The sequence below is a fragment of the Corylus avellana genome, chromosome 6 (assembly GCF_965113065.1).
Source record: "Corylus avellana chromosome 6, dhCorAvel1.hap1.2, whole genome shotgun sequence".
Taxonomy (NCBI): Eukaryota; Viridiplantae; Streptophyta; class Magnoliopsida; order Fagales; family Betulaceae; genus Corylus; species Corylus avellana.
Genome location: NC_142495.1, coordinates 7,864,574 through 7,890,551, shown reverse-complemented (window position 1 = coordinate 7,890,551; position 25,978 = coordinate 7,864,574). Strand labels below are relative to the sequence as shown.

The following is a 25,978-nucleotide window of genomic DNA, read 5'->3' as shown; positions in this document are numbered from 1 at the left end:
TGGTGGTCCGCACACAACATCTCATCTATAAGCTTTTCAAAGATTATGATATATGAATTTCTTGAAAAATCCTTTATGAATATGCCTCATAACAAGAATCTCAAAACAAACATGTATACACAATTCACACAAAAAGTGTAACAACCAAAAAAAAATTGCAATGCATAAACTAGAAAACAAAAAAAATGCAAAGCAAAGAAAAATAACACGCTCTAGGATATTCAAAAAAGCAAAACAATCAATCCTAGGCATGTTATTGACTCACCTAACTTTAGGTGAGATCACTACCACTCCCCCTCAATGGGTGAATAGTATAATCCTTTCTAACCCAAACCTTCTTGAATGAAGGTGTAGAGACGTGAACATTTTCAAACTTGTCTACTCTAGACACACCTCTCATCATCATTACCAAACCCTCATAATCTTTCCTAGAAACAAAATTTTTATTTTTATGCACATGAGGTTTCAATTTAAAACAGTTGGGTCGAATGTGACCAACTTTTCCACAATGATGACAAGTAGGGATAAACCTTTTAGGAGGTAGATTCCTAGGAGGATGGACGACTCTATATTTGGGATAAGATACACAAGGTTCAATATGAATTTTCTTAACTTTCTTACCTTGTGAGGTCGAGGCAGCTGGTGTTTTTCTTTTAACCAAAGAGTCTTCTACTTTTTCTGATTTAACAAATATTATCTCGGAAGTAGAATCATTGTTAGAAGACAAAGCAACATGACAATCAAAACTTAACTCAGATTTATCACAATCAGAATTCTGAGTATGTAACATATTCTCAAGGGAATTGCTAGAAAATTTTTCCAATTGAGTTTCTGACTCTTTTAATTTATTCTCTAACAAATCAACTTTAGAACCTAAAACAGAATTTTCAGATTTTAAAGAATCAATTAAAGCATGTGATTCAGACAATTTAGTAACAATAGATTCATTCACATGTTTAAGATCTTGAAACTCCCCAAAACAATTTGTGTATTGATGTCTCAAAAGAGTGAATTTTTCCAACAAATTGTTGAAGGAGTTTATAAGATCATATTCCCCTTGAGAAGTATTCATAGCAAATAGGAGTCAACAGATCTCACTCAAGAATTTAATCCAAACAGAGTGAACCCGCTCTGATGCCAATTGAAAAACGCTATGCCGACTCCAAAAACTTGTTTATCACAATTTATGCGGAATTAATATTATGAAGCAATAAACAATTCAATCACCCAAAATATATAAAGCAATAAAGAGGCAGACACAGATATTTTGGTTACGAAGAGGAAACCTTTTAGAAACCGATCTAAAAGTAAAACCTCTCCGGGGCAGCCAAACCCAGGAAATCACTATCAAAAGATTATCCAGAGATTACAGACACTAGGAACACTTACAACCCTTTGCAAGACCTTGGCTCTGTAAGATCGACAAGCCTACAACTCGTCTCCTTGCTCACAATCTTCTTCAACGTGATTCTCCTTTACCGGACCCTTCCGATAGACTTCTCAACCATAGATTTATCAAAGGAATAACTAAAACTCTAAGAGATTCAATTTAACGCTCACCACATATGATCTCTCTTAGCACAGCCTCCGACGAACTCTCTGGGGGTGAAAATTCGTACTTCTCTCTTCTATAATGATGTATATATACCCCCGACAAAACCCTAGACCTAACCCACTTAAAATCACGTTGTTGGTCCTAAAACTTACGGGGTGTCCGGACATGTTAATGGGCGGTCCGGACACGGCTTTGTGGAGCAAGATTTTAGTTTCTGGAAATGAGGTCCGGACCCGGGAAATTGCGGTCCGGACCCGGCCTGTCCAGTCTTCATCAACAGCTCCGATCGATGGGCGTTTGTGGTCCGATTGAGCTGAAATTTTGGAGGGACGTTCATAACACATGAATATACATTATGAACGGTGGAGATTGGATTCTGAGCATTCTATATCAGTGTTTGAGCCGTGAACAGTAGCATCTGCATTTTGGAACTGAATTAAGCCAACACAAGAACTAACACATCTCTTTCAAGCTTCCAGCAGCCTTAACCCCAAAACAAAAGTTCAAAACCCTCTCTCTATCTCTCGCTCTCTCGGCAGCCGCTTCAATTTTCAGATGAAATCCTAGATCAAAGCACTCTCTATTTCTTTCTCTTTCATTGATTTTTGTCTGACTGTGATAGATTTTGGCTTGATTGTTTGTAGATTGGGTATGAGTTTGAAGGTCTTCCTCTGGGATTCTAAGTTTGAGGGTTTTCCATCTTCGTGGAAGCCGATCGCCCAAAGGTACGTTCCAATGCATAATCTGGTTGCTTTTTTTTTTTTTTTTTTTCTTGACGATTTCAAATCAAAATAAGACCATATTACTTTGATTTTGATTATGTGTTCGGGTGTTCTTTAGGGTGCTCTGTGATAGTCTACTCGGGATCTCAAACTGTAAAAGAAATGCTAAGTTTTAATCCTATATATGTTTTCAAACACTGATATTATTTTTTTTCTTTGTCAAAACAGTATCGAAACCACGACAATATGTGCTAAATGACAAAGGTAAGGTTTCAATCTTATAAGTTATTTGCATAACAGTATAGAATGACATAATGACATAGAAAATCTCATAAAATTGGTAATTTTAAGTTTCTGTATTTTATATTGTCTGAAAATCTCATAAAATTGTGCTTATAAATATCATGTTTATATCTTTATGCTATTGATCTATTTTTTCATTGAATGCAGTGTTGTGTTGGCAGGCTGGCAGCTGGTGGCTAGGTTGTAGTTTGTAGTCTCTTTAGATGAATTTTGCCTTTTGATCATTTCACTCATATAAGTCATTTGTAATTTTTTTAATTTCATTTGTAATTCTGGTTGTAATTTTGTTTGTAATTTAATTCTTCAATTTGATTTGTAATTCTGGTTGTAATTTTGTTTGTAATTTAATTCTTCAATTTGATTTGTAATTCTGGTTGTAATTTTGTTTGTCATTTAATTTGTCTTCTTCCATTTGAAGTTGATTGTAATTTGGAAGGCCTAATTTCATGTTTTTATAATTTCTGCAATAAGCAAGTTTTTATTTTTAGGTTTTCCCATGAATCATGGCTCTGTTATAACTTATAAATATAATTGTCCTAAATTTGACCTGATTTAGTGAATCTTAGATGATTTATAATTGACTTTATCTTAATATCTTATAAGATTCAGTGTTGAATTTTAATTGTTTTAGGGAATATTAATCTTAACTAGCCGAGCTGCTCGTTTAAGGCTCAAACGAGCTTTTAACCGAGCTCGAGCTCAGGCTCGAGCTCGGTATCACAAGGTTTTAATTTTTTTATCTAACCCAAGCTCGAGCTGAGTCGAGCCAATCGAGGGCTCGACTCGGCTCGAAAGTGCCCTTTCATGGTCCCGAACTCGATCCCGAGTGTGTCAAATTCCTTAATGAGCCGATCTTGAGCCATGGGTTTCAAGCTAGGCTCGAGCTCGAGATCGGCTCGTTTATTTGTCTTCCTAAATGAGCCAAGCCGAGTTTGCTAATACCCGGCTCGGCTCGGCTCATTTACAGGCCTAGTTAAATGGTAATTTGATGGGGGTATATAGAGTTTCCCCTAAATTTAATCATTTAGTTTATATTCTAATATTAAGTAATCATAAATTATGGATGAAAAAAATGAAATGATGATATGAAAAATGTATTTCCATAATATGGGATATTGATGTTGAGAAACGCTTAACAGATAAATATCACACAATATCGCAGTTTATGCGGAATTAACGGATATTTAAATTTAAGCAAACAATCACAAAAAATAAGTCACTACAAAAAAAATGCCATTTTTTGACGTGGCAAACAGTACCATTTTTTTGCCACGTTAACAAATTTTTTTTTGACGTGTTGAATTTGACACGTCAATATTTATTGACGTGTTACATTCAACACGTCAGGAAATTTAAATCCAATTTTTTTTTTTTAATATATCAAGTCTGACGTGCCATTTTTAGCACGTTAGCAATCTATAAAAATATATGTTTATATTATATATATCTCAAATTTTTTTTTTACAGCTTCCTGACGTGCTGAAACTAGCACGTCAGAAATTTCTGACGTGCTAGTTTCAGCACGTCAGGAATTAAAAAAAAAAATTAAAATGAAGAAGATAGGTAGAAGCTAGCGTGCAGAGAGAGAAGGAAAAAAAAATTGCAGGGTAGTGTACGTGCACTCTACGGTGTGTTGGAACTTGGGGGAGGAAAAAGAAAAGGAAAAAAAAAAATTAGAAGAATTGAAGCCTATGTGCAGAGAGAGAGAGAGAAAAAAAAAAAAAAAAAAAGGGAGTGAAGAAGAATGAATTAATTAAGAAAGGGAGAGAAGAAAAATAATGAAGACAAAAAAAAAAAAAAGAAGAATAAAATAAAAGTATTCCTGACGTGCCAAATATAGCACGTCAGGAATTCTTTTAAATATATATATAGGGGTGGGCACGGGTCGGGGCGGGGCGGGTATCCCCATTTTTCTCACCCGCCCCGCACAGTGCGGGTTTTGCAAATTCCAACCCGCCACCCGAGCACAAGCAAGAAAATCCGCATGGCTTCGGGTGTTGCGGGGCGGGGTAGATCGGGGCGGGTTTTGCGGGTTTTGCGGGTTGTGCGGGTTGGGTTTTCTCTTCCTCAGATCCTCTCCTTTCTTTTCTCCGCCGGCTTGTTGTCTTTCTTTCTCTCTTTTTCGTTTCATCTCTTCTGCAAATTTCTTCTCCTCCTAAACAAACCCAAGTTACACAACCTACATCAGAACCCTTGAATCAAACCTAAACCAAAGAACTTGGAATTAAATCTGGACGAGGGAGAAAAATAATTTGAAATCTAGACTAAAAACTTGAGATCTCTTGAGAGAGAGAAAAAATCCTGGATCGTGGTCTCGAGGTAGGAGCAGCGCAGTAGCCTATGGCCGGAGGATGTCGAGCGGCGGCGTAGACGAAGAGAGAAGGAGATGAAAGATGGAGAGAGAGCAAGAGAGAAGATAGAAGATACAAGCGTGAGAGACGAGAGAGAGCAGAAAGTGAGAAACGGCGCTAGCTAGAAAAATATGTTAGGGTTAGGGTTTTTTATGTTTTATACCTATGTGGGGTTGGGCGGGGCGGGGCGGGTACCCGCAAGAAAAAGATTTCAAAACCCGCGACCCGCCCCGCCCCGCGCGGGTTGGGAAAAATCCACCCGTACCCGCAAAAATACACTCAAAATCCGCGCGGGGCGGGGCGGATCGGGGCGGGTTTGCGGGTTGGGCGGGTTTTTGCCCAGCCCTATATATATATATATATATATATATATATATATATATATATATATGTTTCAGAAATAAATAAATAAATAAATAATTTTTATATTAGGTTTATTTATATTATATATATTCACCTTTTTTTTTTTATTTTTTTTTTTTATGTTAGATTCCTGACGTGCTAAAAATAGTACGTCAGAAATTTCTAACGTGCTAGAATTAACACGTCAGAAATTTCTGACGTGCTAGTTTCAGCACGTCAGGAATTAAAAAAAAAAATTAAAATGAAGAAGATAGCTAGAAGCTAGCGTGCAGAGAGAGAAGGAAAGAAAAATTGCAGGGTACTGTACGTGCACACTACAGTGTGTCGGAACTTGGGGGAGGAAAAAGAAAAGAAAAAAAAAAATTAGAAGAATTGAAGCCTACGTGCAGAGAGAGAAAAAAAAAAGGGGGGGAGTGAAGAAGAATGAATTAATTAAGAAAGGGAGAGAAGAAAAATAATGAAGACAAAAAAAAAAAAAGAATAAAAAAAAAGAATTCCTGACGTGCCATATATGGCACGTCAGGAATTCTTTTAAATATATATATATATATATTATATGTTTCAGAAATAAATAAATAAATAAATATTTTTTATATTATGTTTATTTATATTATATATATTCACCTTTTTTTTTTTTTTTAATGTTAGATTCCTGACGCGCTAAAAATAGCACGTCAGAAATTTCTGACGTGCTAGAATTAACACGTCAAAAATTTCTGACGTGCTAATTTTAGCACGTCAGACACCTGATATCAAAAAACAAGCGGGATTTTCAATTTTTTCTCTCTTTTTTCCTATCTTCTTTCCCTCTTCTTTTCCCTTTATAATTTTATTATATATTCATATTCTTTAATCCTTTTTCTTTTATTTCCAAACACAGCTCTCTCTCTCCTCTCTCAATCTCCCTAGCTTCTTCTCTCTGTACATCCGGCCACCAACTCCTCTAGAGGGAAGAAGAAAAGGAGAAAAATAAGATCGAGGAAGAAGAAGAAAAAGAAAAAAATGGGAGAAGATCAGAAGATCCAGAGAAGCAGCAGAAAAGAAAAGAAAAAAAAAAAAAAGGAGAAGAGATCGAAGTAGCAGAAAAGAAAAGAAAAAAAAAAAAGAAGAAGGAGAAGAGATCGAAGCAGCAGAAAAAAAAAAAAGAAAAAAAGAAAAAAAAAAAAAGAAGGAGAAGAGAAGAGGATCGAAGAAGAGAGGTTTTTGATTTGAAGAAGCTCTGATTTGGTTTATTTTGATTTGATTTGAGAGATTTTTAATTTTTGATTTGAAGAGAAGAAGATCGAAAGGTTTATTTTTTGATTTGGGTTTTTGATTTTTTATTGATTTTTTGAGTTTGGGTTTTTGAAAATGAAGGAAAGAAGAGAGAAAAGAGCGTGAAAATGGAGGAAAGAAGAGAGAGAGAGAGTGAAAATGGAAGAAAGAAGAGAGAGAGAGAGAGAGAGAGAGAGAGGGTGAAAATGGAGGAAGGAAGAGATCAGGGAGAGCTGGGGGATCGGAGAAGACGAACTGTTCCAGAATTAAAAAAATATTTTTAATTAAAAAAAAATCGAGAAAAAAAAAATTAAAAAAAAAATTATTATTTTTTTATAATTTTAAATTTGCTGACGTGTCAAAAGATGACACGTCAGTAATTCCTGACGTGTTAAAAATCACACGTCAGGAATTCCTGACGTGCCAAAAAATAGCGCGTCAGGAATTCCTGACGTGTCATTTTTTGACACGTCAAAAAATTCTTGACGTGCCATTTTTGGCACGTCAAAAAATTTCCTAACGTGTGAAAAATGACACGTCAGGAATTTCTGACGTGTCATTTTTTGACACGTTAGGAATATTTTTTGACGTGTTAAATCCAACACGTCAGTATTTTCTGACGTGTTGGATCTAACACGTCAGGAATTTCTGACGTGCCATATTTGGCACGTCAGAAATTGCCAATTCCTGACACCCACATTTTTCACGATTGAAACACGTCAGGATTGCCCCGTCAGGAGGGTTTACTGACGTGTCAGACAACCTGACACGTCAGTAAACCTATGTCAATAAAAAATTGTTTTTTTTTGTAGTGAGTAAAATCAAATACAATGATTTTTATGACGAAGAGGAAACCTTTTAAAAAACAATCTAAAAATAAAACCTCTCCGGGGCAGCCAAACTCAAAAAATCACTATCAAAAGATTATCCAAAGATTACAGACACTAGGAACACTTACAAACTAATGCAAGGCCTTGACTCTGTAAGATCGACAAGCCTCCAACTCGTCTCCTCGTTCACAATCGTCTTCAACGTAATTCTCCTTTATCGGATCATTCCGATTGACTTCAATTAAGGACAATGAAACTAATAGAAAATCATCTATGAGGAATAATCAGGCTCACTACAGTTGAACATTCAAATATAGCCTCTCACGAATTCTAGAGTTCTAAAATTCGTACATCTCTCTTCTATAGAGTTAAATTTATATCATATATAACACCATAGACCTGGGCTCACTTAAAAACACGTTTTGAGCCTAAAACTTACAGGCTGTTTGGATAGGGGAGCTTGCTATTTGAACAAGGACCTTGCGAGCAAGCAAAAATAGGCTTGCTGGAATTGGTGTCCGCATGTGCTACTAGGCTGTCCGGACACCCACCGCATAGGAGGAAAAATCACATTCTGAAAATGTTGTCCGGATTTGATAAACAGCTCCGATCGAGATTAGTTTGTGGTTCGATTGAGCTGAAACTTTGTAGAGATGTTCATGACACGTAAATCCTGATTATGTATGATGGATATTAGATTCTGAGCAATCTATATCAGTGTTTGAGTCCATGGACAGTAGCCTCTGCACTTTAGAACCGAATTAAGCCAACAAAAATATTAACAAATGTGGACACTACTTGCCCTCTCGGATGTAAAATTTGTGTCTGCCAAAATCTTTCTGCAGTAAGGATTTGAGGAAAATTGACAAAGAAAAAAGTAAAAAAATAAACAAAAAAATGTCTCATTATTCATTTTTGTTCTTAATAACAGAGGATGATATATGCAGCAAATTAAAACTGCCCCAGAATATCTTTTAAATATTTATTGAGGTCATGTTTAGCTCAAATACTGCGAAATTTGAATTTTTTTTTTTTTTTTTAGCTCCATATTTTAGATAGCTTATTATTTCTGTGAAGTTTATGGAATCGAATTTAGTCAAATTTTTTTTAAACGTTTTTCTAGATGCAGACCAATGGGATTCAAAGTACTACTCTAGACGTAAGAAGTAATCTCAGTTCAGATTAAAATAATTCAAAAAGGGTTAATGAATTCAGAATTGTGCTCAAGACACCCATAAATTTTCCTATATTGTGAGCTGCAAAAGTCAAGCATAGGCTCGGATAATCAAAAGATGAGTAGCAATATTAGATCATTGACCTAGCTTTGTCAAATTGCTTTTAAGCTAAATTATAAATTATAAAGGGAAAATCTATGTCACCTCTTGAAGTATATCCTCAACTCTTTCGCGTTTTCGACTAACTCAAAGTATTTAAATGTGTTAAGTTACACCCTTAGTCATCTTTTTTCGTTCTTTTGGTTTGAGTGCCTTTTAAGACATGAACTTATTATAATTAGACTTTTGGAGAGTCAAATGCCACTTTTTAAATATTTGATGCCAAAAGTCCGGAGATAAAGTGTATTTTTCCGAGTTATAAATAATAACTTCAGCAAAGTCAGAAGTCAATCTCTAGGACTTAATCAGCCTTCCTATTCAAGCAAAGCAGCAGATGGGTAACCAAGTGCCGTGTGATTCAAAGGCACAGATCGAGTAAGTCATCCCAGCAGATCTATTACATTAAGCAATGGCTCATGCAGGTAAGTCTTTGAGGTTTACTTTGGTGACGCACTTCATATTTGCAATCATCTTATCTCCAATGGCGACGTCTGATGCAGCTCGATTGACTCAAAGAGGTAAAAGAAAAAACCCATTACCATTAATTAATTCAGAAGCTTTTATATGGCAAGATTTTAAGTTTTATTTTCAATTTGTGTTGCAGCTTCAGGACCCATTTGCCCTGCTTGTGTATGTTGCACACCTCCCCCACTGGGCTCTCGTTGCAAGTGTTGCGCTACTCCTTCTCCTATCGCCAAGTCTGAGAATGGGTCTCCATGAGCCTAGCTACTCAAAACTTTCTGATTCTACCTTTATTGTATGAATAAAAGGAATCTCTACACTTCCCTTTAGACCAAATCCACCTGTTTTAATATATAATGTACGTCAATTTTTCTTCTTCATATATTAACAAAGATGACTTAATTAAATATATAATTAATGTACTTTTTTTTTTTGTCTTTATCCTTTGTCATCCTTTCTAAAGATCCGTCATGATTCTATTAAACGGAAAAATATATAGTGTGGCTAAATTAACCTTTTATAGGTAAAAAGAAGCACTTCTCACGCCAATTACAAATTTGTTAACAACAGCTGATTTTGATGTTTATAACTGATTTGTCAAATTTCTAATGGAGCTCATCAGAATAGATCTAATAATAAATTTGAAAAAAAAAAAGTGAGACAAAAGAATAACATGTCTCATATTCATTAGCATATATACCAAGTTTCGTAGCTATAGCCTATATTCGTTCCAATAAAAAATTTCGAGTACATGACACTTCCTCTCCGAATTACCCTTCCTGAGTCACTTATCTGTATCAATTTAGACTTTTAGAGTATATTTGGAATTGTGTGATAAATAGAACTTTTAAGTCAAAAAACTTTTATTTTTATCTTTAGTAGGTCATTTGATTATGTGCATCTCCCACTGATGTTGTTTTTGTCTTTAGTGTACATAGGTAAATAATTTGGTTTGTTTGAATTGCTTGTTGCAAGACACTATACTAAATCTTTCATTTGAAACCCTTTATCATTTTGTGAGAAAAAGGGGAAGATATTTTGGGAGTGCTTGTAGACATGGGGAGTAGTGATGTTGGTTTTGGTAATATTTGTCTAATCTAGGTTGATATTTTGTGACAAATAGATTTTGTGATTTCTTAATGATTAATATTATGTTCAAATTTGTGATATTAATGTTACATTGTTTTTTCCTATTCCACATTTATATGTTTTGTGAATTTTTTAGGAAACAAGATCTCTATCAAGGAATAATAGAGGAATTCTAGTTTACAATGCGTTTGGAATTGCAATTTCGCAAGAATAATCTCAATTTTTAAAAGATATTGCAAAACATAATGCGTTTAGCAGTGTGATTTAAAAAACACTTAATCTAAAATAGGAAAAAAAATCTGTGATTTCTATAAGTAGATTAGGGGGTACTTATTTGAAAATGCGCAAATTTAAACCAAAATCACGATTTCGCATAACAAATATTTGTTTAAAAAAATTACTTTTTAACATGATTTACCAAATACCTTTGCGATTTTAAAAAAGTAGCAATTTCAAAAACACAATTTTTTTAAAATGCAATTTTAAAATCGCACTTATTGAAACTGCAATCTCAAACAGACCCTTAGCGGTTTAATAGAATTTCTGTTGTAATTAATTGTATCTTTATTTATTCTAGTTTGGTGGTTTAATATAATTGCCAAATGGTGAGTTTGGTTAGATTTTTGAATTGGCTAATTCAGTAGCAAAATAATTTTTGATGCATCGAGGGTTGGGTTTGAAGAAAAATCAAGAGTCGAATATTTGAATAAATCAAACTCAATTTAGATTGATCAAACTCGAATTGGATTGATCAAAATTGTGTGGAAAATGAAAAGTTTGCATGATAAAATCCCAAATTTGGATCAATAAAAAAAAAAAAAAAAATTAAACTGATCAAAATTAAAAAGCGATTGCATAAACAATTTCAGATTGCTAGTTGTTGGAGAGACGTGTTCAAAATTTCTTTTAGCTTTGTACATTGCCATTGTGGTGTTTGAAAGAGAGTTAGTGTTTGTTGCTGTCTTTGGATGGAGATGGAGAAAGCAATATAGGACTTCTTTGGGGTTTGCTGTGGTTCTTAGTTCTTTTATTGGCCTACATGAGCAAAATTCTCCGTGTGAGGATCGTAAAAATCCAAACCCAAAGCAAAATAAAAATATTTTCTACAATTCGTCCCGAAGATGTTTCGTCGAAAATATCTTTGAAATTTAACTATAATGAAAAGATCCATTTTTTTTTTTTTTTTCTTTCAAACGATTGTATGAAATATGAGACTTTTTCACCATGAGAAAGAAGAATCTTAGATAGACTAAATTTGTTATTTGTTCTAAATTCCTCGATGATTTAATTTGTATTTATTTGTTTCTTTATTTAATTTGAATATTAAAGGGACACTTATTGGCTTTTTAGACTACCACTTTAATGTTTTGGTTTTAGTCCTCAATGGATCCAATGGATATAAGGATTCTGTTTTTATATATAGCACATAAATGACAACCTTGTGTCGGCTGAAAAGTCCAATAATTTTTGTAAGTCAATTTGCATGTGGTCTCTCTCCTATTCGAAATGGAGATTATTTCAATCCGAATATCAAAATATGGGACCTATCACAATTATGGATCCAATATATAGAACCATCATATATAGAGGATTCATTTGAAGTATAGTATGCACTAAAATAGAAAATTACAGAAAGTTAAAAAGGTTCAAGACTCGACAATGTTTTATTGTGCTAAAGGAATGACTTCAAGAGTTAGATCCATGTCGATAACTTCAATTGAATTCGTTGGTTTGTCCTCATGGCCCTAGCTCCATTGTGCGAGCTAATTCAATTGCCAAACACTCCTTTAGTTCGGCTACTACCTGACTTATAGTTGGCCTTTTAGCCAAAGTTGGAGTTACGCAAGCCATTGCTATTTCGACAACTTTCAAAGCAGAGTTGATACTGAAGTTTCTACACAACCTTGTATCAACAATATTTTTTATATCCCCTTTATCAAGCATGAGACTCACCCATTGACTTATGTGAGTCTTTTCATGGGATCCTTCTATTGCAGGTCGACCTGTGATTATCTCCAAAAGAACGACTCCAAAGCTATAAACATCACTTTTGCAAGTTAACCAGTTTGATATGTAGTATCTGCAAGTCAAAACATGTTAATTTTTCATATTTGTAGCAAATTTATTATTGAAAAAGTTGGCAACTCCCTTGATTTCTAATATCATAAGGTTTTTAATTGTCTAATGCCCGATATCAAATACATTTCGTCTTTATTACCACCATATCATTTGGATTTCAATTTCATTTCATAATGGATCATAACTTCGTGGAATATAAATGTCACTCTTTTATTGGCAAAGAAAATAAATGTTGAAGATGATCGTGAGTAAGATAAACGATAACAGAAATACTCACTCAGGGTCCAAGTATCCAGGGGTGCCAGCAACAACAGTTGACACATGAGTTTCACTATCGGTAGAAAAAAATTTGGATAGCCCAAAATCAGCTAGTTTAGCATGGAAATTTTCATTTAACAAGATGTTTGTGGGTTTCACATCTCTGTGAATTATAGGTGGCTTGCAACCATTGTGCAGATAATCCAATCCTACAAATTCATAACCACAACATTTATAAGAAACAACAAAAAAGACATTATAAAGGAAGAATTATGCAAATCAACTCTATGCTAACCTTGTGCGGCATCTATCGCTATTCGAAGTCTATGTTCCCAATTCATTATGTTTGCGTTCTCACCTGCATCCGTTAATAAAATGCCAAAACCTTGGTATACTTTGTTATTCAAAGTAACTTAACACCGAATATATAGTACTAATGAATAAGAAAAAATTTGAAAGGAATTTATTTTTCTAATTCTAAAATTAGAAAAAAAAAAAATTCTCCTATGAGGAGGATAAGGTTTAGTAAGCTAAAATATGAAGTACTTTTCCTTATTATTTCAAACCTGAAATATGTGCTTGTAAGTCTCCATTGACCATGTACTCATAAATGAGCCCCATGTTATTTTCCTTATAGCAATATCCAACAAGAGTAGTTAAGTTTTTATGATGAACCATCATAAGAAGTTTAACCTGTAATTACAAAGTATCACATTAATTTTAGTATCAATGTAAGACTCTCTCTCTCTCTCTCTCTCTCTCTATATATATATATATATATATATATGAGCTTTTATGAGTCACAATTACGTGCTTCTGATTGAAATTGCTGGAACCCTTGAGTTGATGATGGAGATATCATCTTCACTGCTACTTGAGTGTTACCAATGTTGCCACGGTAAACTGTTCCAAATCCACCCTTACCAAGAATCCTCTTAAAGTTGTTTGTAATATTTATGAGCTCAGAATATGTAAATTGTCGTTGTATTGACTCCAATGATGCCTTTTGAATATTGGATTTAGTATCTACCATTGCAAATGCTAATGCTAAAATCATCAATAAGTATATAAGGAGAATTTTTCTTTGTTAATGTCAATATGAATCATATAGTTAAAATTTTCACCTTTAGTCTTATCTTGTCGTTTTCTTCTAAGTCCTAACAAGGTAGCAGCAACAATCAATGAGATGATCAACAATCCACCAAGTGATGCTACTATTGGAACAACAATGTTGTTCTTCTTTTTGCACGAACCAGATCCACATAGCTTTGAATTAATATTGTAACCCACACTTGGAATGATAGAACTGTTGGTGGCATTATCAAAAAGCCTACAATTGAAATTCATGAAAATTTTGCAATTAATTTGCAGTTAAGGAAAAATTATAATTACCCCCTCTAACTACTACTCTATTTGCAATGTTCTATCAAATGTTTCCATTTTTTGTGATATCCCCCAATCTATCATTAAAGTTGAAATGTTCTCTTTAATTACATCCCAAAATGACAAAATACCCTAAAATTAAAAAAATATTAATAAGAAAAATAAGAAAAAAACCAAAATTAAAAGAAAAAAAAAAATTTAAAAATCGAAAAAGGAAAGAAAAAAAAAGCAGAAAAAAAAATGAAGCAAAAGCAAATGGTTCATAACCTTATTTTCGTTTTTTATGATATCTTTACTTTTTTCGTTTCTTTTCTGAACTTTTGCCTTTTTCATTTTTTATGATTTTTTTTTCCTTTAATTTAGTTTTTTTTTTTCTGCGGTATTTTAAGATGGAAATTGCAAAAATCAAACATTAGAGGACCTTGCAAATATGATAATAATTACAGGGGAGTAATTGTAGTTTCTCCAAAATTGTAATAGTAAGGATTTTATTGTTTTTGACAAGAATAATACCTTAATGATAATGAACCATTATTTGATCTTGCAATTAGGTCAGCTGGAATTGGACCAGATAGTTGGTTTCGTTCTAAGTTTCTGCATCGAAAGGTAGAATTAATGATTTTTTTTTTTTTCCCAACTACTTCTTTAATGAAGAAATTTGTAGCATCATTCTTCACATAAAAAGTAACTTACAAGACAGTCAAGTATTGTAATTGGGACAAGAAATCAGGCACCAATCCTGTTAAACTATTGTTAGAAAGATCCCTGAAATGAGCAAAGTAGTTATATTTAATATTTGTTGAGGTAGAAAACATGTACTTTGGCAATTATCCTCATGTTTCTAGATTATCTAATCATGTAAATTGTGGATACTTACAAATATTGTAACATTACGAGGTTTGATATGTCGGCAGATATCTCTCCAATTAGTCCACTTGAGGACAAATTCCTGAGGTATTTAAGCTTTACAATAACTTAAATTAAGAGTCAATAAGTTGGAAACTCATAAAAATTATACGAAGACTTACAAGGATGTGATTCTAGGTGGACTATAACCATCGTATCTACAATTTAGACCTTCCCAGGAGTATGCTTTAGGGGCACACGGATCTCCTTGCCAATTTCTCTTCATTGCATATGTTGACTTGATTTTTTCCATGGCATCAACTAAAATTTCACATGCATCCCAATTTGTCAAATATATGCGAACTATATATATATATATGTTTGTGTGTGTGGAAGAACATACCATCTCCTTGTTCTGTTTCTGATTGCAAGAGATATTTCACGGAATATATCTCAATCGCGTTGAGGATGGGTGGTAGTGTTGAATTTTGAGTTTTGATGAAAGAAAATTCATATTTTGCTTCTCCACTTATGGGCGATGTGCTAGACACAGTGCTTGAGGATAAGTAATGAGGAGCAATGGGTCCATCCCAGTACTTCCCGTTGAGGGTAATGTTGAATGATCTGGACTGGTTTGGTTGGAGCATTTCCACTTCAGCAAAATGCATGTACACATAATATTCAGTAGAATAATCTGAGTCCCATTTGAAATTTAAAGGAGTGTTATTATCTACCGGTGTGGCGGCAGTACTCATGACAATAGATGGTAGTTGATAATTATTGTAACTTTGGGAGTCAATAATAAGCGGGGTACTTAAATTTGTCCACCCAACTTCGTTATAGGGATCCCAAATGCGATCATGAACATCGTCTGGATACCTAATTAATAAGATAGGAGGAAATTGAGTTTATCAGTCTATGTTCTACAGAAAGACTTTAAATTAGACCTTTAAGCTGACTCAGCTAGTCGCTCACAGCATTACTTTTTTTTTTTTTTTTGATGAATAACTTAATTCATAGCCAGTACTGAAAATGAAAATAATTTTATTGTTTTCAGTAATACAAATGACTTGCTATCATATAAAATGACTCACCAGTATCTCAGATCGCTTTTTGATCCAACAACATCCGAGCGAGAAACAAATGCCAATGATCCAGATTTGGTGACATAGGAGGTATTTATCAATGGCCTTAACTCTATTGCTGATATAAATGGCGTCCCGAAGCCCGTGTTTACGAGACAGACATGTATATAGTTTCGAGACGGAACATGTATGAGCTCCCTGTCGAAACCAGACGATGAATTGTTCACTTGGATCGTGTGCCACATATTTGGTCCAAGATGCAGATCAAATTGTAGGAAATTATCTTTTCCATCATAATTCCCATACACGAAGCTTGCTCGGATCAAGTATTTAGTGCCTGCAGTGACGTTGATGCTGTAACAGTTGCGGTTTCCATGAGGAAAGCTTCTGAGATTCCATAAGAATGGTGGATTGTCACCTCTGAACCCAGATGATATGCTCTGACTTGTACCTGTGTCTATGAAGGCTGCATCTGATATGTAATTTAAGCCTGAGTTCTCATCCGTAAAGCTAGGATTCGCTAGTAACCCACAAGCTATGCTTCTGAAGCCTGGGACGACAGATAAGAAAGAATAATAATCAAAACAAAAGTTATATACTGAAAGATTAATAAGATCATGATGAATGATGATGAATGATGATATATACCTGCAGGTTGATCCTGGGCATGAACAGCAAGTATAAGAGCCAAACCAGCGAGCAATGCAAAGATGAAATGTTTGAACCTCATCGCCATCTATGATCGAACCTTCCTCTTCTTTTTTTGGAACATGTTTTCCGCCGGGGTATATTTGCTTTTTACTGCAAAAGATTACTTTTAACAACACAATCAAATTTTATTTTTTATTTTTTATCTCTCTGAGCAAGTCAATTAATGTCACGTTAGTACAAGTATTCTTGCCAACTGACAGCTCATCAAATTGCATAATTCGTATGTTCTTGTCGTGTTTCTCGAGTGAAAAATTCTTAGCTTAGGTTTGAGTCGTTTGATATTGGTAATGATTATTTTATTAAAGAATAATTTTTATTAAAAATAGAACAACGTGAAATAAAATAGTTTTAGAAAAAAAATTTACAAATACATTTTTTACGAGCCAGTCTTTATGAGTGATATGTGTCCTTATTATGTGAGAAATTTTTTAATAATGTGTACTTCTCATATGCTTTTTAATAATATTAAGGAATAAATGTAAAATTAATCCTTGTGGTTGGTCTAAATTACAAATCACTTCATGTGGTATAAAAATAATTTATAGGTCCCCTTAGTTCGCCTAAATTACAAATCACTCCATCTGGTATAAAAAATTACTTATAGGTCCTCAAGATATGCCAAAATAATAGTTTACTCCCTGAAATCAATTTTTGTTAAGTAACTTAACAATTTCTATCAATTCGGCACGTCATACCCAATAAAAACGAGGCACATGTTATTAATAATTTCTAACTTTCAAAAAGACAATTAAGATTTTTCACATCATTTTACGACGGAAAAATGTTTCAATCTAATAAAAATTTCTTAGTTTGCCAATAAAAGTCCACATGGCAAGATGCCGCATCATTTTTTTTTTTTTTTTTATGTATGAAAAAAGACAATAAAAATAAGATGATGTTGCATCTTGCCACATAGACTTTTATGGGCAAAATATGGAGTTTTTATTAGATTCTAGCATATCTCTTTTACGACGCTAGCTAAGATTACACATCAGCTATCACTCCATGTCATACAGTCATAGTAAATTAACCTAATATCTTATATCCCCAAAATTTTACCCCGTATATAACCCTCCCTCATCTTCATCTTCATCTTCGTCAGCCGCTTCACAAAATGCGATCATCAAATTCTTGCAAAATGTTTCCAAATCATGGTGAGGAAGATGAAAATGGGGGAGGGTTAATTTTGGGAATATAAGAGATTATATTAATTTTGCTATAGCAGTATGATGTGACAAAGTAACAGATTCTATTAAATTACTTAACAAAAATTGATTTTAGTCAGTAAACTGTTATTTTAGCCTATACCTTGAGGACTTATAAATTATTTTTTATACTACATGAAGTGATTTATAATTTAGGCTAACTACAAGGACCTATAAATTATTTGTTATTCCACAGGGAGTGATTTGTAATTTAGGCCAACCACATGGACCAATTTTACATTTATCCCTATTTTAAATCATTTCCCTACTAGGATTATGTTTACTACATTTTTTTTACTAAGGCTCCGTTTACTTGGACGTAAAATGGTTTCCAGAAAATATTTTCCGCATTTTCGGTTTGACCAAAAAACCTTTACATTTCTAGGAAAATGGTTTATGCTTTTTAATTTCGTAAACCATTTTCCCTGCTCAACCCAAAGAAAAACCAACGCTCTTCTGATTAGAAAAAAAAACCAAAAAACCCCGACTCCTCACCTCCACGCACAGCTTCTCTTTCACCTTCACGCACAGCTTCTCCTTCACCTTCACCTTCACGCATAGTTGCAGCTGCAGCTTCTCCTTCACTTGTACAGCTCATCTCTCTCTCAGCCGAGCTTCACTCTTCAAACCCGACGCAGGTAATTTCATCTTTCTCTTTCTTTGTTGAACCGTATGTATGAAGCGATTCAAATCTACGAATTTCTCTTGGTAATTTTCATTTGATTTTGGTTTCTTTCTCTGTTTGACAACTGGAAATCATGGAGCGATTTTGATTTTGGGTCTAGGGTGTGGATTTTGAAAAATGAGAACTTCTGCGATCTTTGTTGTTATGGGCTGTTTTGGTTGTTGATTCTTGGAAGTTCACTTCTAGAGTAGACTGTATCTGCCATTGGGTTTTCAAAAACCCAATCTCAAAGTTAGAACTTCCAAGATCACAGATTGGGGTGGATTTTTTTAAAATTCAAGTAATTTGTCAAATTAACGTAACTTGTATTGATCTTCATTAGGATTATGTTGGAGCAATAGATGGAACTCATATTCGGGCATCTGTTCCAGTTGAAATCCAAGGAAGGTTTCGTGGTTGAAAAGATCGAACAACACAAAATGTGTTAGCTGGCATTACTTTTGATGTAAAATTCACATATGTGTTAGCTGGTTGGGAAGGAAGTGCACATGATTCTCGTGTTTTAAACGATGCACTCACTAGGCCAGAGGGATTCAAAATTCCTGAAGGTAAGTATTATCTTGGTGATGCTGGTTATGGAAATCGAAATGGAATTCTCTCCCCCTATCGTGGTGTTCGGCACCATTTGAAAGAGTTTAGTGATCATCCACCTGAAAATGAAAAAATATTATTCAATCTTCATCATTCGTCCTTAAGAACCACCATTGAACGAGGATTTGGAATTTTGAAGAGACGTTTCCGTGTGTTGGATGCAAAACCATTTTGGTCGTTCGAAACACAAATGGAAGTAGTTTTAGCATGTTGTGTCATTTACAATCACATTATGGGTGCTGATCCTATTGACTCAATTATGGAAGAAGCTGTTTGTGATGTTGAATCTCAAAATCAAAGTGGTAGAGTCTACCAAACAAGAAGAGAAGTTCAAGAGGAAAATAGAGAATAGACAATCAAAAGGGATGTAATATGTCATGCGATGTGGGATGATTATAAAAATAGGAAAAATGTGTAGATTTCCTTTTTTTCTCGTATGGTTGATGTTGTAATGTTTATTTCTTGAACTAGTCATGTTTAAAGACAACTATGTTTTTATTTTTAATGATTTGATTGTATGATATACATTTGATATTTAATCCAGCTTATGATATGAGTTTATTTCTATATTGCATTATGTTTTTATCTTTTATGAGATATTGTATATTGTTATCTTTCAATGGGCAAAGGTAAGGAGAAGAACGTTGCAAACAAGCAATTTAGGTGGTCAAAACCTATGCATACTTTGTCACTTAAAATTATTGATGATGAGGCTGCTAAAGGAAATAAGCCTTCAAACACATTCAAACCTACGTCATTCGCACTAGTTGCCAAGTCAATTAGCGAGAAATTCGGAGTTGAATGTGTACCTGACCATGTTGACAACCACCTTCGAACCATCAAAAGCATGTGAAATATCATCGGCACCCTCCGTAAATAGAGTGGCTTTGGATGGGATGAAAATTTGAGGATGATAACTTGTGACAAGAAGGTGTATGATGAGGAAGTGGTGGTATGAAACTTATTTTATTTATTGTAGCAATTATATTAGTCTTGAAGTTTTATTGAAATTCTATTTTTTTTCTTTCTTTTATTTATTATAGCAATTATATAGTCTTGAAGTTTTATTGAAATTATATTCTTTCTTTTAACAGGCGAATCCTAAGCATGACCAATATTTAAATAAAAAAATTGAAATGTAAGATGAGATGGCCATAGTTGTTGGTAAAGATATGGTGACAGAGAGTTTTGCAAAGTCTTTTACTGATGTAGTGCAGCATGATAACATTCTTGATTCGGATTTGGATTTGGATTTTGATGATGTGTCATCAAAAGGAAAATATACTGCATCCTCCGATTCAGGTTCAACCAAAAGGTCACATAGGAAAAGAAGTCGTGGGAGAGAAATATATAATTGAATTTATAGGGGTATTTTTGACTTATTGAAAAATATATGGGGACGTTTTTTATCTTTATGCCTGCCGTGAGAGAGAAATTGACAATGTTTTGGTAGTTTGAGATGGGCATGTGGATTTTACCCTTAAATCTAATTTGATATGATATCTTGTTATCACGACAATCACTCCGCTCCCGTCTGCTTGGCCTTCCACTAGTATTAATATAAGCCACTAATTCCAACAATTTGAATTTCATGATATTTGTTTGGGAAGGAAAAGAAGTGGAAGGTAAAAATGAAATAATGGGATCTCCACCAAAAGTAAGACAAGACAGGGGATTCATATAGTTGGAAAAAATAGTTTGTCTAAGGACCGATGTGTTTCTATTTTCTAATGATAGTTGAGAGAAATTATGTGTCAGCTTAGCAGCCTTGACATGGAAGATCAACTTTTTAAGTGGGACTAATGGCATTGGCAAAGTAAATAAGTATATAATGGATATTTGTTAGTGGGTGTACAGTGATGGATACCCGAGGTTGAATAGTGGGTAGTGACGTGAGATGTGATTTGAGAGAAATGAGAGAAAGGAGAGATCACAATGGTACATTTCAGGTAGGAGAGACTGAAAAATGAATCTATTTAGGGTTAGAAACAAACCACAAACAAGTTTCAATATGCTCTTTAAATAAAGTACAATAGAATGATAAACTGGTAAGAACTCTTTTTTCATTTATTTTTATTTTATTTGTTTATTTATTTTTGACATTGTGATCTCTCTTTTCTCTCAAATCATATCTCACGTCATTACCCACTATCCAACCTCGGGTACCCATCTCAAATCACATCTCACGTCACTACCCAGCCACTATCCAACCTCGGGTATCCATCACTAGACACCCACTGATAAAAACTCTAATTAATCATGATTCTAATCTAATTCTAATTTAAATAATCTAATCTTAATCAAATTCCAATTCAACTATTACCTTTTAAACCTATCTAATACTAATCATTGAGGTTTTCGGGATTTAAATGCTAACCACAACACTAACTTCCGTACATTAGTGAAATAGAATTAGGATTATTGGGACATCGTATAAAAGTAAGCTAGAATTAAAAATTAAATATTGTAAAATGAACACAAAAAGAGAAAACAAACTATTAAAGTAGAGAAAAATTCTTGTCTCAAAAAAAGCAAAAAGAGAATAATTTTGAAACACTAATTTTTTTTTTTATACTTCAAAACTAAATTGCAAAATAACACATTAACCTCACCAAAAAGTTATTTTGTTGAGGCAAACTGCTGTAAGAAAAATTAAAAAGGAATAAAAAATAATAAAAAGAAAATTAATAAAAGTCTCCCAGTTGTTGAGCCAAACCACACCCACTTCTGCCATTGTACAAAAGGTCCCTGGCCTTAGAGCATTCCTAATGAAGGAGTCAATTTTTTATGCAAAACGACTCCTCAAAACTCACTTTATATAGTTTAACTAATTAATTTTTAAATGTCTCATACATCCGATTAGCTATATCAATTTTAAATGCATCCTACATCAATTTTTATCTATATCATTTAAATATTATTATTTTATTTTATTTTTATATTTTTTCAACTTTTGGGAAAAAAGAGATGCAGAGTGAGAAATAGTACGAGAAAATTTTGGAAAAAGAGATATGTGAAAGAGAAATAGCAGGAGAAAATTTTGGGAAAAAAGAAAATAGGTGAGAGAAACAATAAAAAAATGAAATGGCTCCTGAGAAAAGTACAGCTACATGTAGCATTTTTTTTTTTTGCTAATCTAACTAAATATCTATTTTGCATTTTTTTTTTTTTTTTGCTAATCCAATGTGGGGAGTTTTTTTACAAATCTAATTAGCCATTTTAGATAAAAGTACAATTTAACTCCTCCATTGGCAAGGCTCTTACAAAAATGGACCTTTACGTTAGAAAATCGTGTGGTTTAGAAAATAGCTAGGGATGAAGGAGTAATTATCCCTCTGAACACTTGGGTCTACAACTGAAATTGAAATGGGAAATTTTGTGTGGTACCCCAAATTAAAATGGGAGACATTTGTGGTTGATGAAAAAAGAATAAAGAAATGATTAAAAAAAGTTCTTGAAAAATAATATTTAAATGAAATAGTAAAAGTAGATTAACTAAAAAATGTTGAGACTGATATGGGTGTTTTGAAAATGTGAACAGCTAAAATAAAGAAATGTAGTTTTTTAGTTATTTTGGCTCGTAAGTTTGCTAACGTTATTGTGAATGCTCTTATATAGGCTAGGTTTTGAGTGTTTTCCAAGTAAAATATTTGGAGGAAAATAAAATAGAAAAGTGCAAAATATATTTAAACATGGAGACAAAGTAAAATTCTTATAAGCAAAGAAATAAGATGTGTTTGGTATTATTTTCTTACACATCTTTTGCCATTTTGTTAAAATAACTAGAGAAATATAAGAATAAGCCGAATAATGTATTTTTGTGTGTATTAAACTGTATATAAGAGGGCCTATTTATAGTTGAATAAGGCCAAATAAAATAGGAAAATACAATCAAGAGTTAATGGACATAATCAAATAATATATATATAGGGAAATATAAATCAATCAACAATTATTCTGAATATCAGAATATAATCTGAATATATTCTAAGATTCCCCTCAAACTCAAGGTAGTAATGTGGATGCCAACTTGAGTTTGGAAACAAGATCGCGGAACTGTCCAGGTAGATGTGCTTTGGTGAGCACATTGACCAACTAATCAGCAGAAGCAATAGGACAAAGACGGAGAGTTCCTTGCAAAAGATGATGGCGCACAAAATGGCAGTCGATCTTAATGTGTTTAGTGCGTTCATGAAATATATCATTATGCGCAATCTGAATTGCACTCCGATTGTCGCAAAAGATAGGAGAGCTAGAGGTCTGAGAAACACCCATATCATGTAATAGCCAACAGAGCCAGAGGAGCTCAGAGGTGGTGTCAGTAAGGGCACGATACTCAACTTCAGTGCTAGAGCGAGCAACAACAGATTGTTTCTTGCTACACCAGGAGATGAGAGAGTCACCAAGTAAAAAATAATAACCCGTGGTGGAACAACGATTAGTGGGATCACCTGCCCAATCAGCATCTAAATATACATGTAAGTCTAATGAGGAGTGGGAAGAAAAAGCAGCCCATGAAACAAAGTGCCCCTCACATAATGAAGGATGCAAAGAACAGCAGCATAATGAACGGAGCGTGGTGCGGTCATTAATTGACTGACAAAATGAACCGCATAGGCAAGATCCGGTCGTGTCACAGTAAGATAGATGAGATTTCCAACTAACTGTCGATAGAGAGTGGCATCGGAATGTAGCTTACCATCAATGGCTTGAAGTTTGATATTTGTCTCTAGAAGGCTATCAACAATTTTACAATCAGTAAGGACAACTCGTGGGAAGAGATCAGAAGCATATTTTGCTTGAGAAAAATAGTAACCATTTGAGTCAGAAGATACTTCCAATCCAAGAAAGTAGCTCAGAAAACCCAAATCCTTAATCTCAAATTGTTGACTTAAAAACTATTGAAGGTTAGGAATACCGACAGTATCATCACCAATAATAATCATATCATCAACATATAGTAAGAGAATAATGAGCCCAGAATCTGTTCGCTGGATAAAAAGTGCAGAGTCATAGGGGCTAGAAACAAACCCAATTTGTGCAATAGTGGAGCTGAATTTGGCAAACCAAGCCCGTGGAGCCTGTTTCAGACCATATAATGCCAGACGAAGTTGACAAACTTTGTGAGGCGGATGATCATATCCAGGAGGACGCTGCTGATAAGTGCCAAATATTGCATATTTTGACCCCTTTATTTACATTAGTTAATCCTTTAGCTGTGTTGTTATTTAATATTTTGTGTTAGTTTTGTATTTTGTAGGTCATTCAAGAAAAACTACAGCTTTAAAGGAAAAAATGCAAAGTTTGAAAGAAAGCATACTTTGAGAAGACCTAGATGATCTGGTTAAGTTTAACCAAATCCAAGAAAAGGTTAAATCGGATTAAAGATCAGATTGGATAAAATTTCGGATTGGATTCAAATTTAGATTTTGCACACATCTCAGTATTTTGACCATAACTTTCTAGTCAAATATCGGATTGAAGTAATTAAAGTGTCATTGGAAAGATAACTCAAAATACTACAATTTGTTTTGAAATAGGATTTTCCTAATTCGGAAGGTTACTATGCCAAAATCGCTCTACAATAAAAGAACACAAATTTGGACGAATCCTATTCCGATTTCAGACTTCTATTTTGACTATGAGACAGACCTCCGAATTATCTAGGTTTAATAGGGCTTCTAAGACTTCCCTAAGCCTCTAAATAGACTTCTTTGCATTCAAGAAAAGATATACAATTCCAGAGACTAGTTTTGGGATACAATTTTCGAGATAGAATGTAATCCACAGCTTTTCTTTTAGTTTAGTTTTTCTTTAGTTTAGGTTTTATTTTTATGTGGAGCTAATTCCCAACTAAGGTTAAGGATGAAGCCTCACCGATGAAGAACATCAATACTTTCATGTAAGTCTTTATTTATCTGATTTTATTGGGTTTATTATTTCAATTGTTTTACTTCTTTTCAACATGTGGCATGATTCGTGGATATCTTATTGTGATTCAAGGATACACTTGATGATTTAAGATAATTTCACATAATTGATTACTTGATTTTATTTGCCTAAATAATTGGATATCCCTTGTGATTTGTTCTACTGATACATTTGGTGTTTCAATTAAGATTGGATATCTTTTGTGATTTACGGATACATCTAATGATTTAATTGATATTGGATTCATTTTGTGATTTGTGCAATGAATGGATACATATGATGATTTTGATTAACTGTTGAAGCATAATAAAACATAACTAAGATTTTAATTGTGAGAACTTCAGATTAATATTGATAAACATGGATGTGTGTTGTTATGATTCGATGAGTGTGAATTCCAAAACCTTAGTCTTTTATCTCTTAGTTTATTTTCATTAGTTTATGTTTGTCTTTTAATTTTTAAAACCAAAATTCAAAACCCTTTTGGAACTAAGTTAGGATTTAATTAGTTTAGATATAAATTGTTCTTTCAAAAATACAATTCTCTGTGGGATTAACCTCGCACTTGCAATCCATTAAACTACAATCGATTCGTGCACTTGCGAGTTAAATAAATTTACACAACAGCTGCATGTAAACTTCTTCGCTAAGATCACCGTTGAGAAATGCATTTTTCACATCCATTTGGAAAAGATCCCAATGACGCATTGAGGCTACGGTAAGGAGGGATCGAATAGAAGTAAGGTGAGCCACCGACGCAAAAGTCTCCTCATAATCAATGCCATACTCCTGATTAAACCTATTAGCCACAAGACATGCCTTGTATCGCTCAACAGACCCATCAGATTTTGTCTTAATCTTGTATTCCCATTTGCACCCTACCGCAGTTTTGCCTGAAGGTGAATCAACTAAGTCCCAGGTATGGGTTTTGAAAAGAACAT

At 33.8% G+C, this 25,978-nt stretch overlaps 1 protein-coding gene, 2 long non-coding RNA genes and 1 pseudogene across 3 annotated transcripts; 3 read left to right on the top strand and 1 right to left on the bottom strand.

Annotated features, from left to right (window-relative positions):
- Window positions 1-2,083: 2,083 nt before the first annotated feature.
- Window positions 2,084-2,747, top strand: LOC148584823 (uncharacterized). Its single transcript, XR_015912626.1, has 3 exons — window positions 2,084-2,280; window positions 2,506-2,541; window positions 2,728-2,747. It is a non-coding gene; the product is annotated as an uncharacterized LOC148584823 (long non-coding RNA).
- A 6,351-nt stretch (window positions 2,748-9,098) lies between these two features.
- LOC148584822 (uncharacterized) lies at window positions 9,099-9,588 on the top strand. The gene is made up of 2 exons (XR_015912625.1): window positions 9,099-9,230; window positions 9,317-9,588. It is a non-coding gene; the product is annotated as an uncharacterized LOC148584822 (long non-coding RNA).
- A 2,339-nt stretch (window positions 9,589-11,927) lies between these two features.
- On the bottom strand, window positions 11,928-16,659 carry LOC132187818 (LRR receptor-like serine/threonine-protein kinase IOS1). Its single transcript, XM_059602256.2, is given in 14 exon segments — window positions 11,928-12,011; window positions 12,013-12,343; window positions 12,620-12,809; window positions 12,896-12,958; window positions 13,167-13,293; window positions 13,415-13,641; window positions 13,725-13,891; window positions 14,497-14,577; window positions 14,677-14,748; window positions 14,861-14,932; window positions 15,012-15,150; window positions 15,233-15,708; window positions 15,924-16,464; window positions 16,563-16,659. Coding segments are annotated over 14 exon segments (2,658 nt in total). The 5' UTR covers window positions 16,651-16,659.
- Window positions 16,660-19,725: 3,066 nt separating this feature from the next.
- On the top strand, window positions 19,726-20,464 carry LOC148584821 (L10-interacting MYB domain-containing protein-like; annotated as a pseudogene).
- Window positions 20,465-25,978: the final 5,514 nt, after the last annotated feature.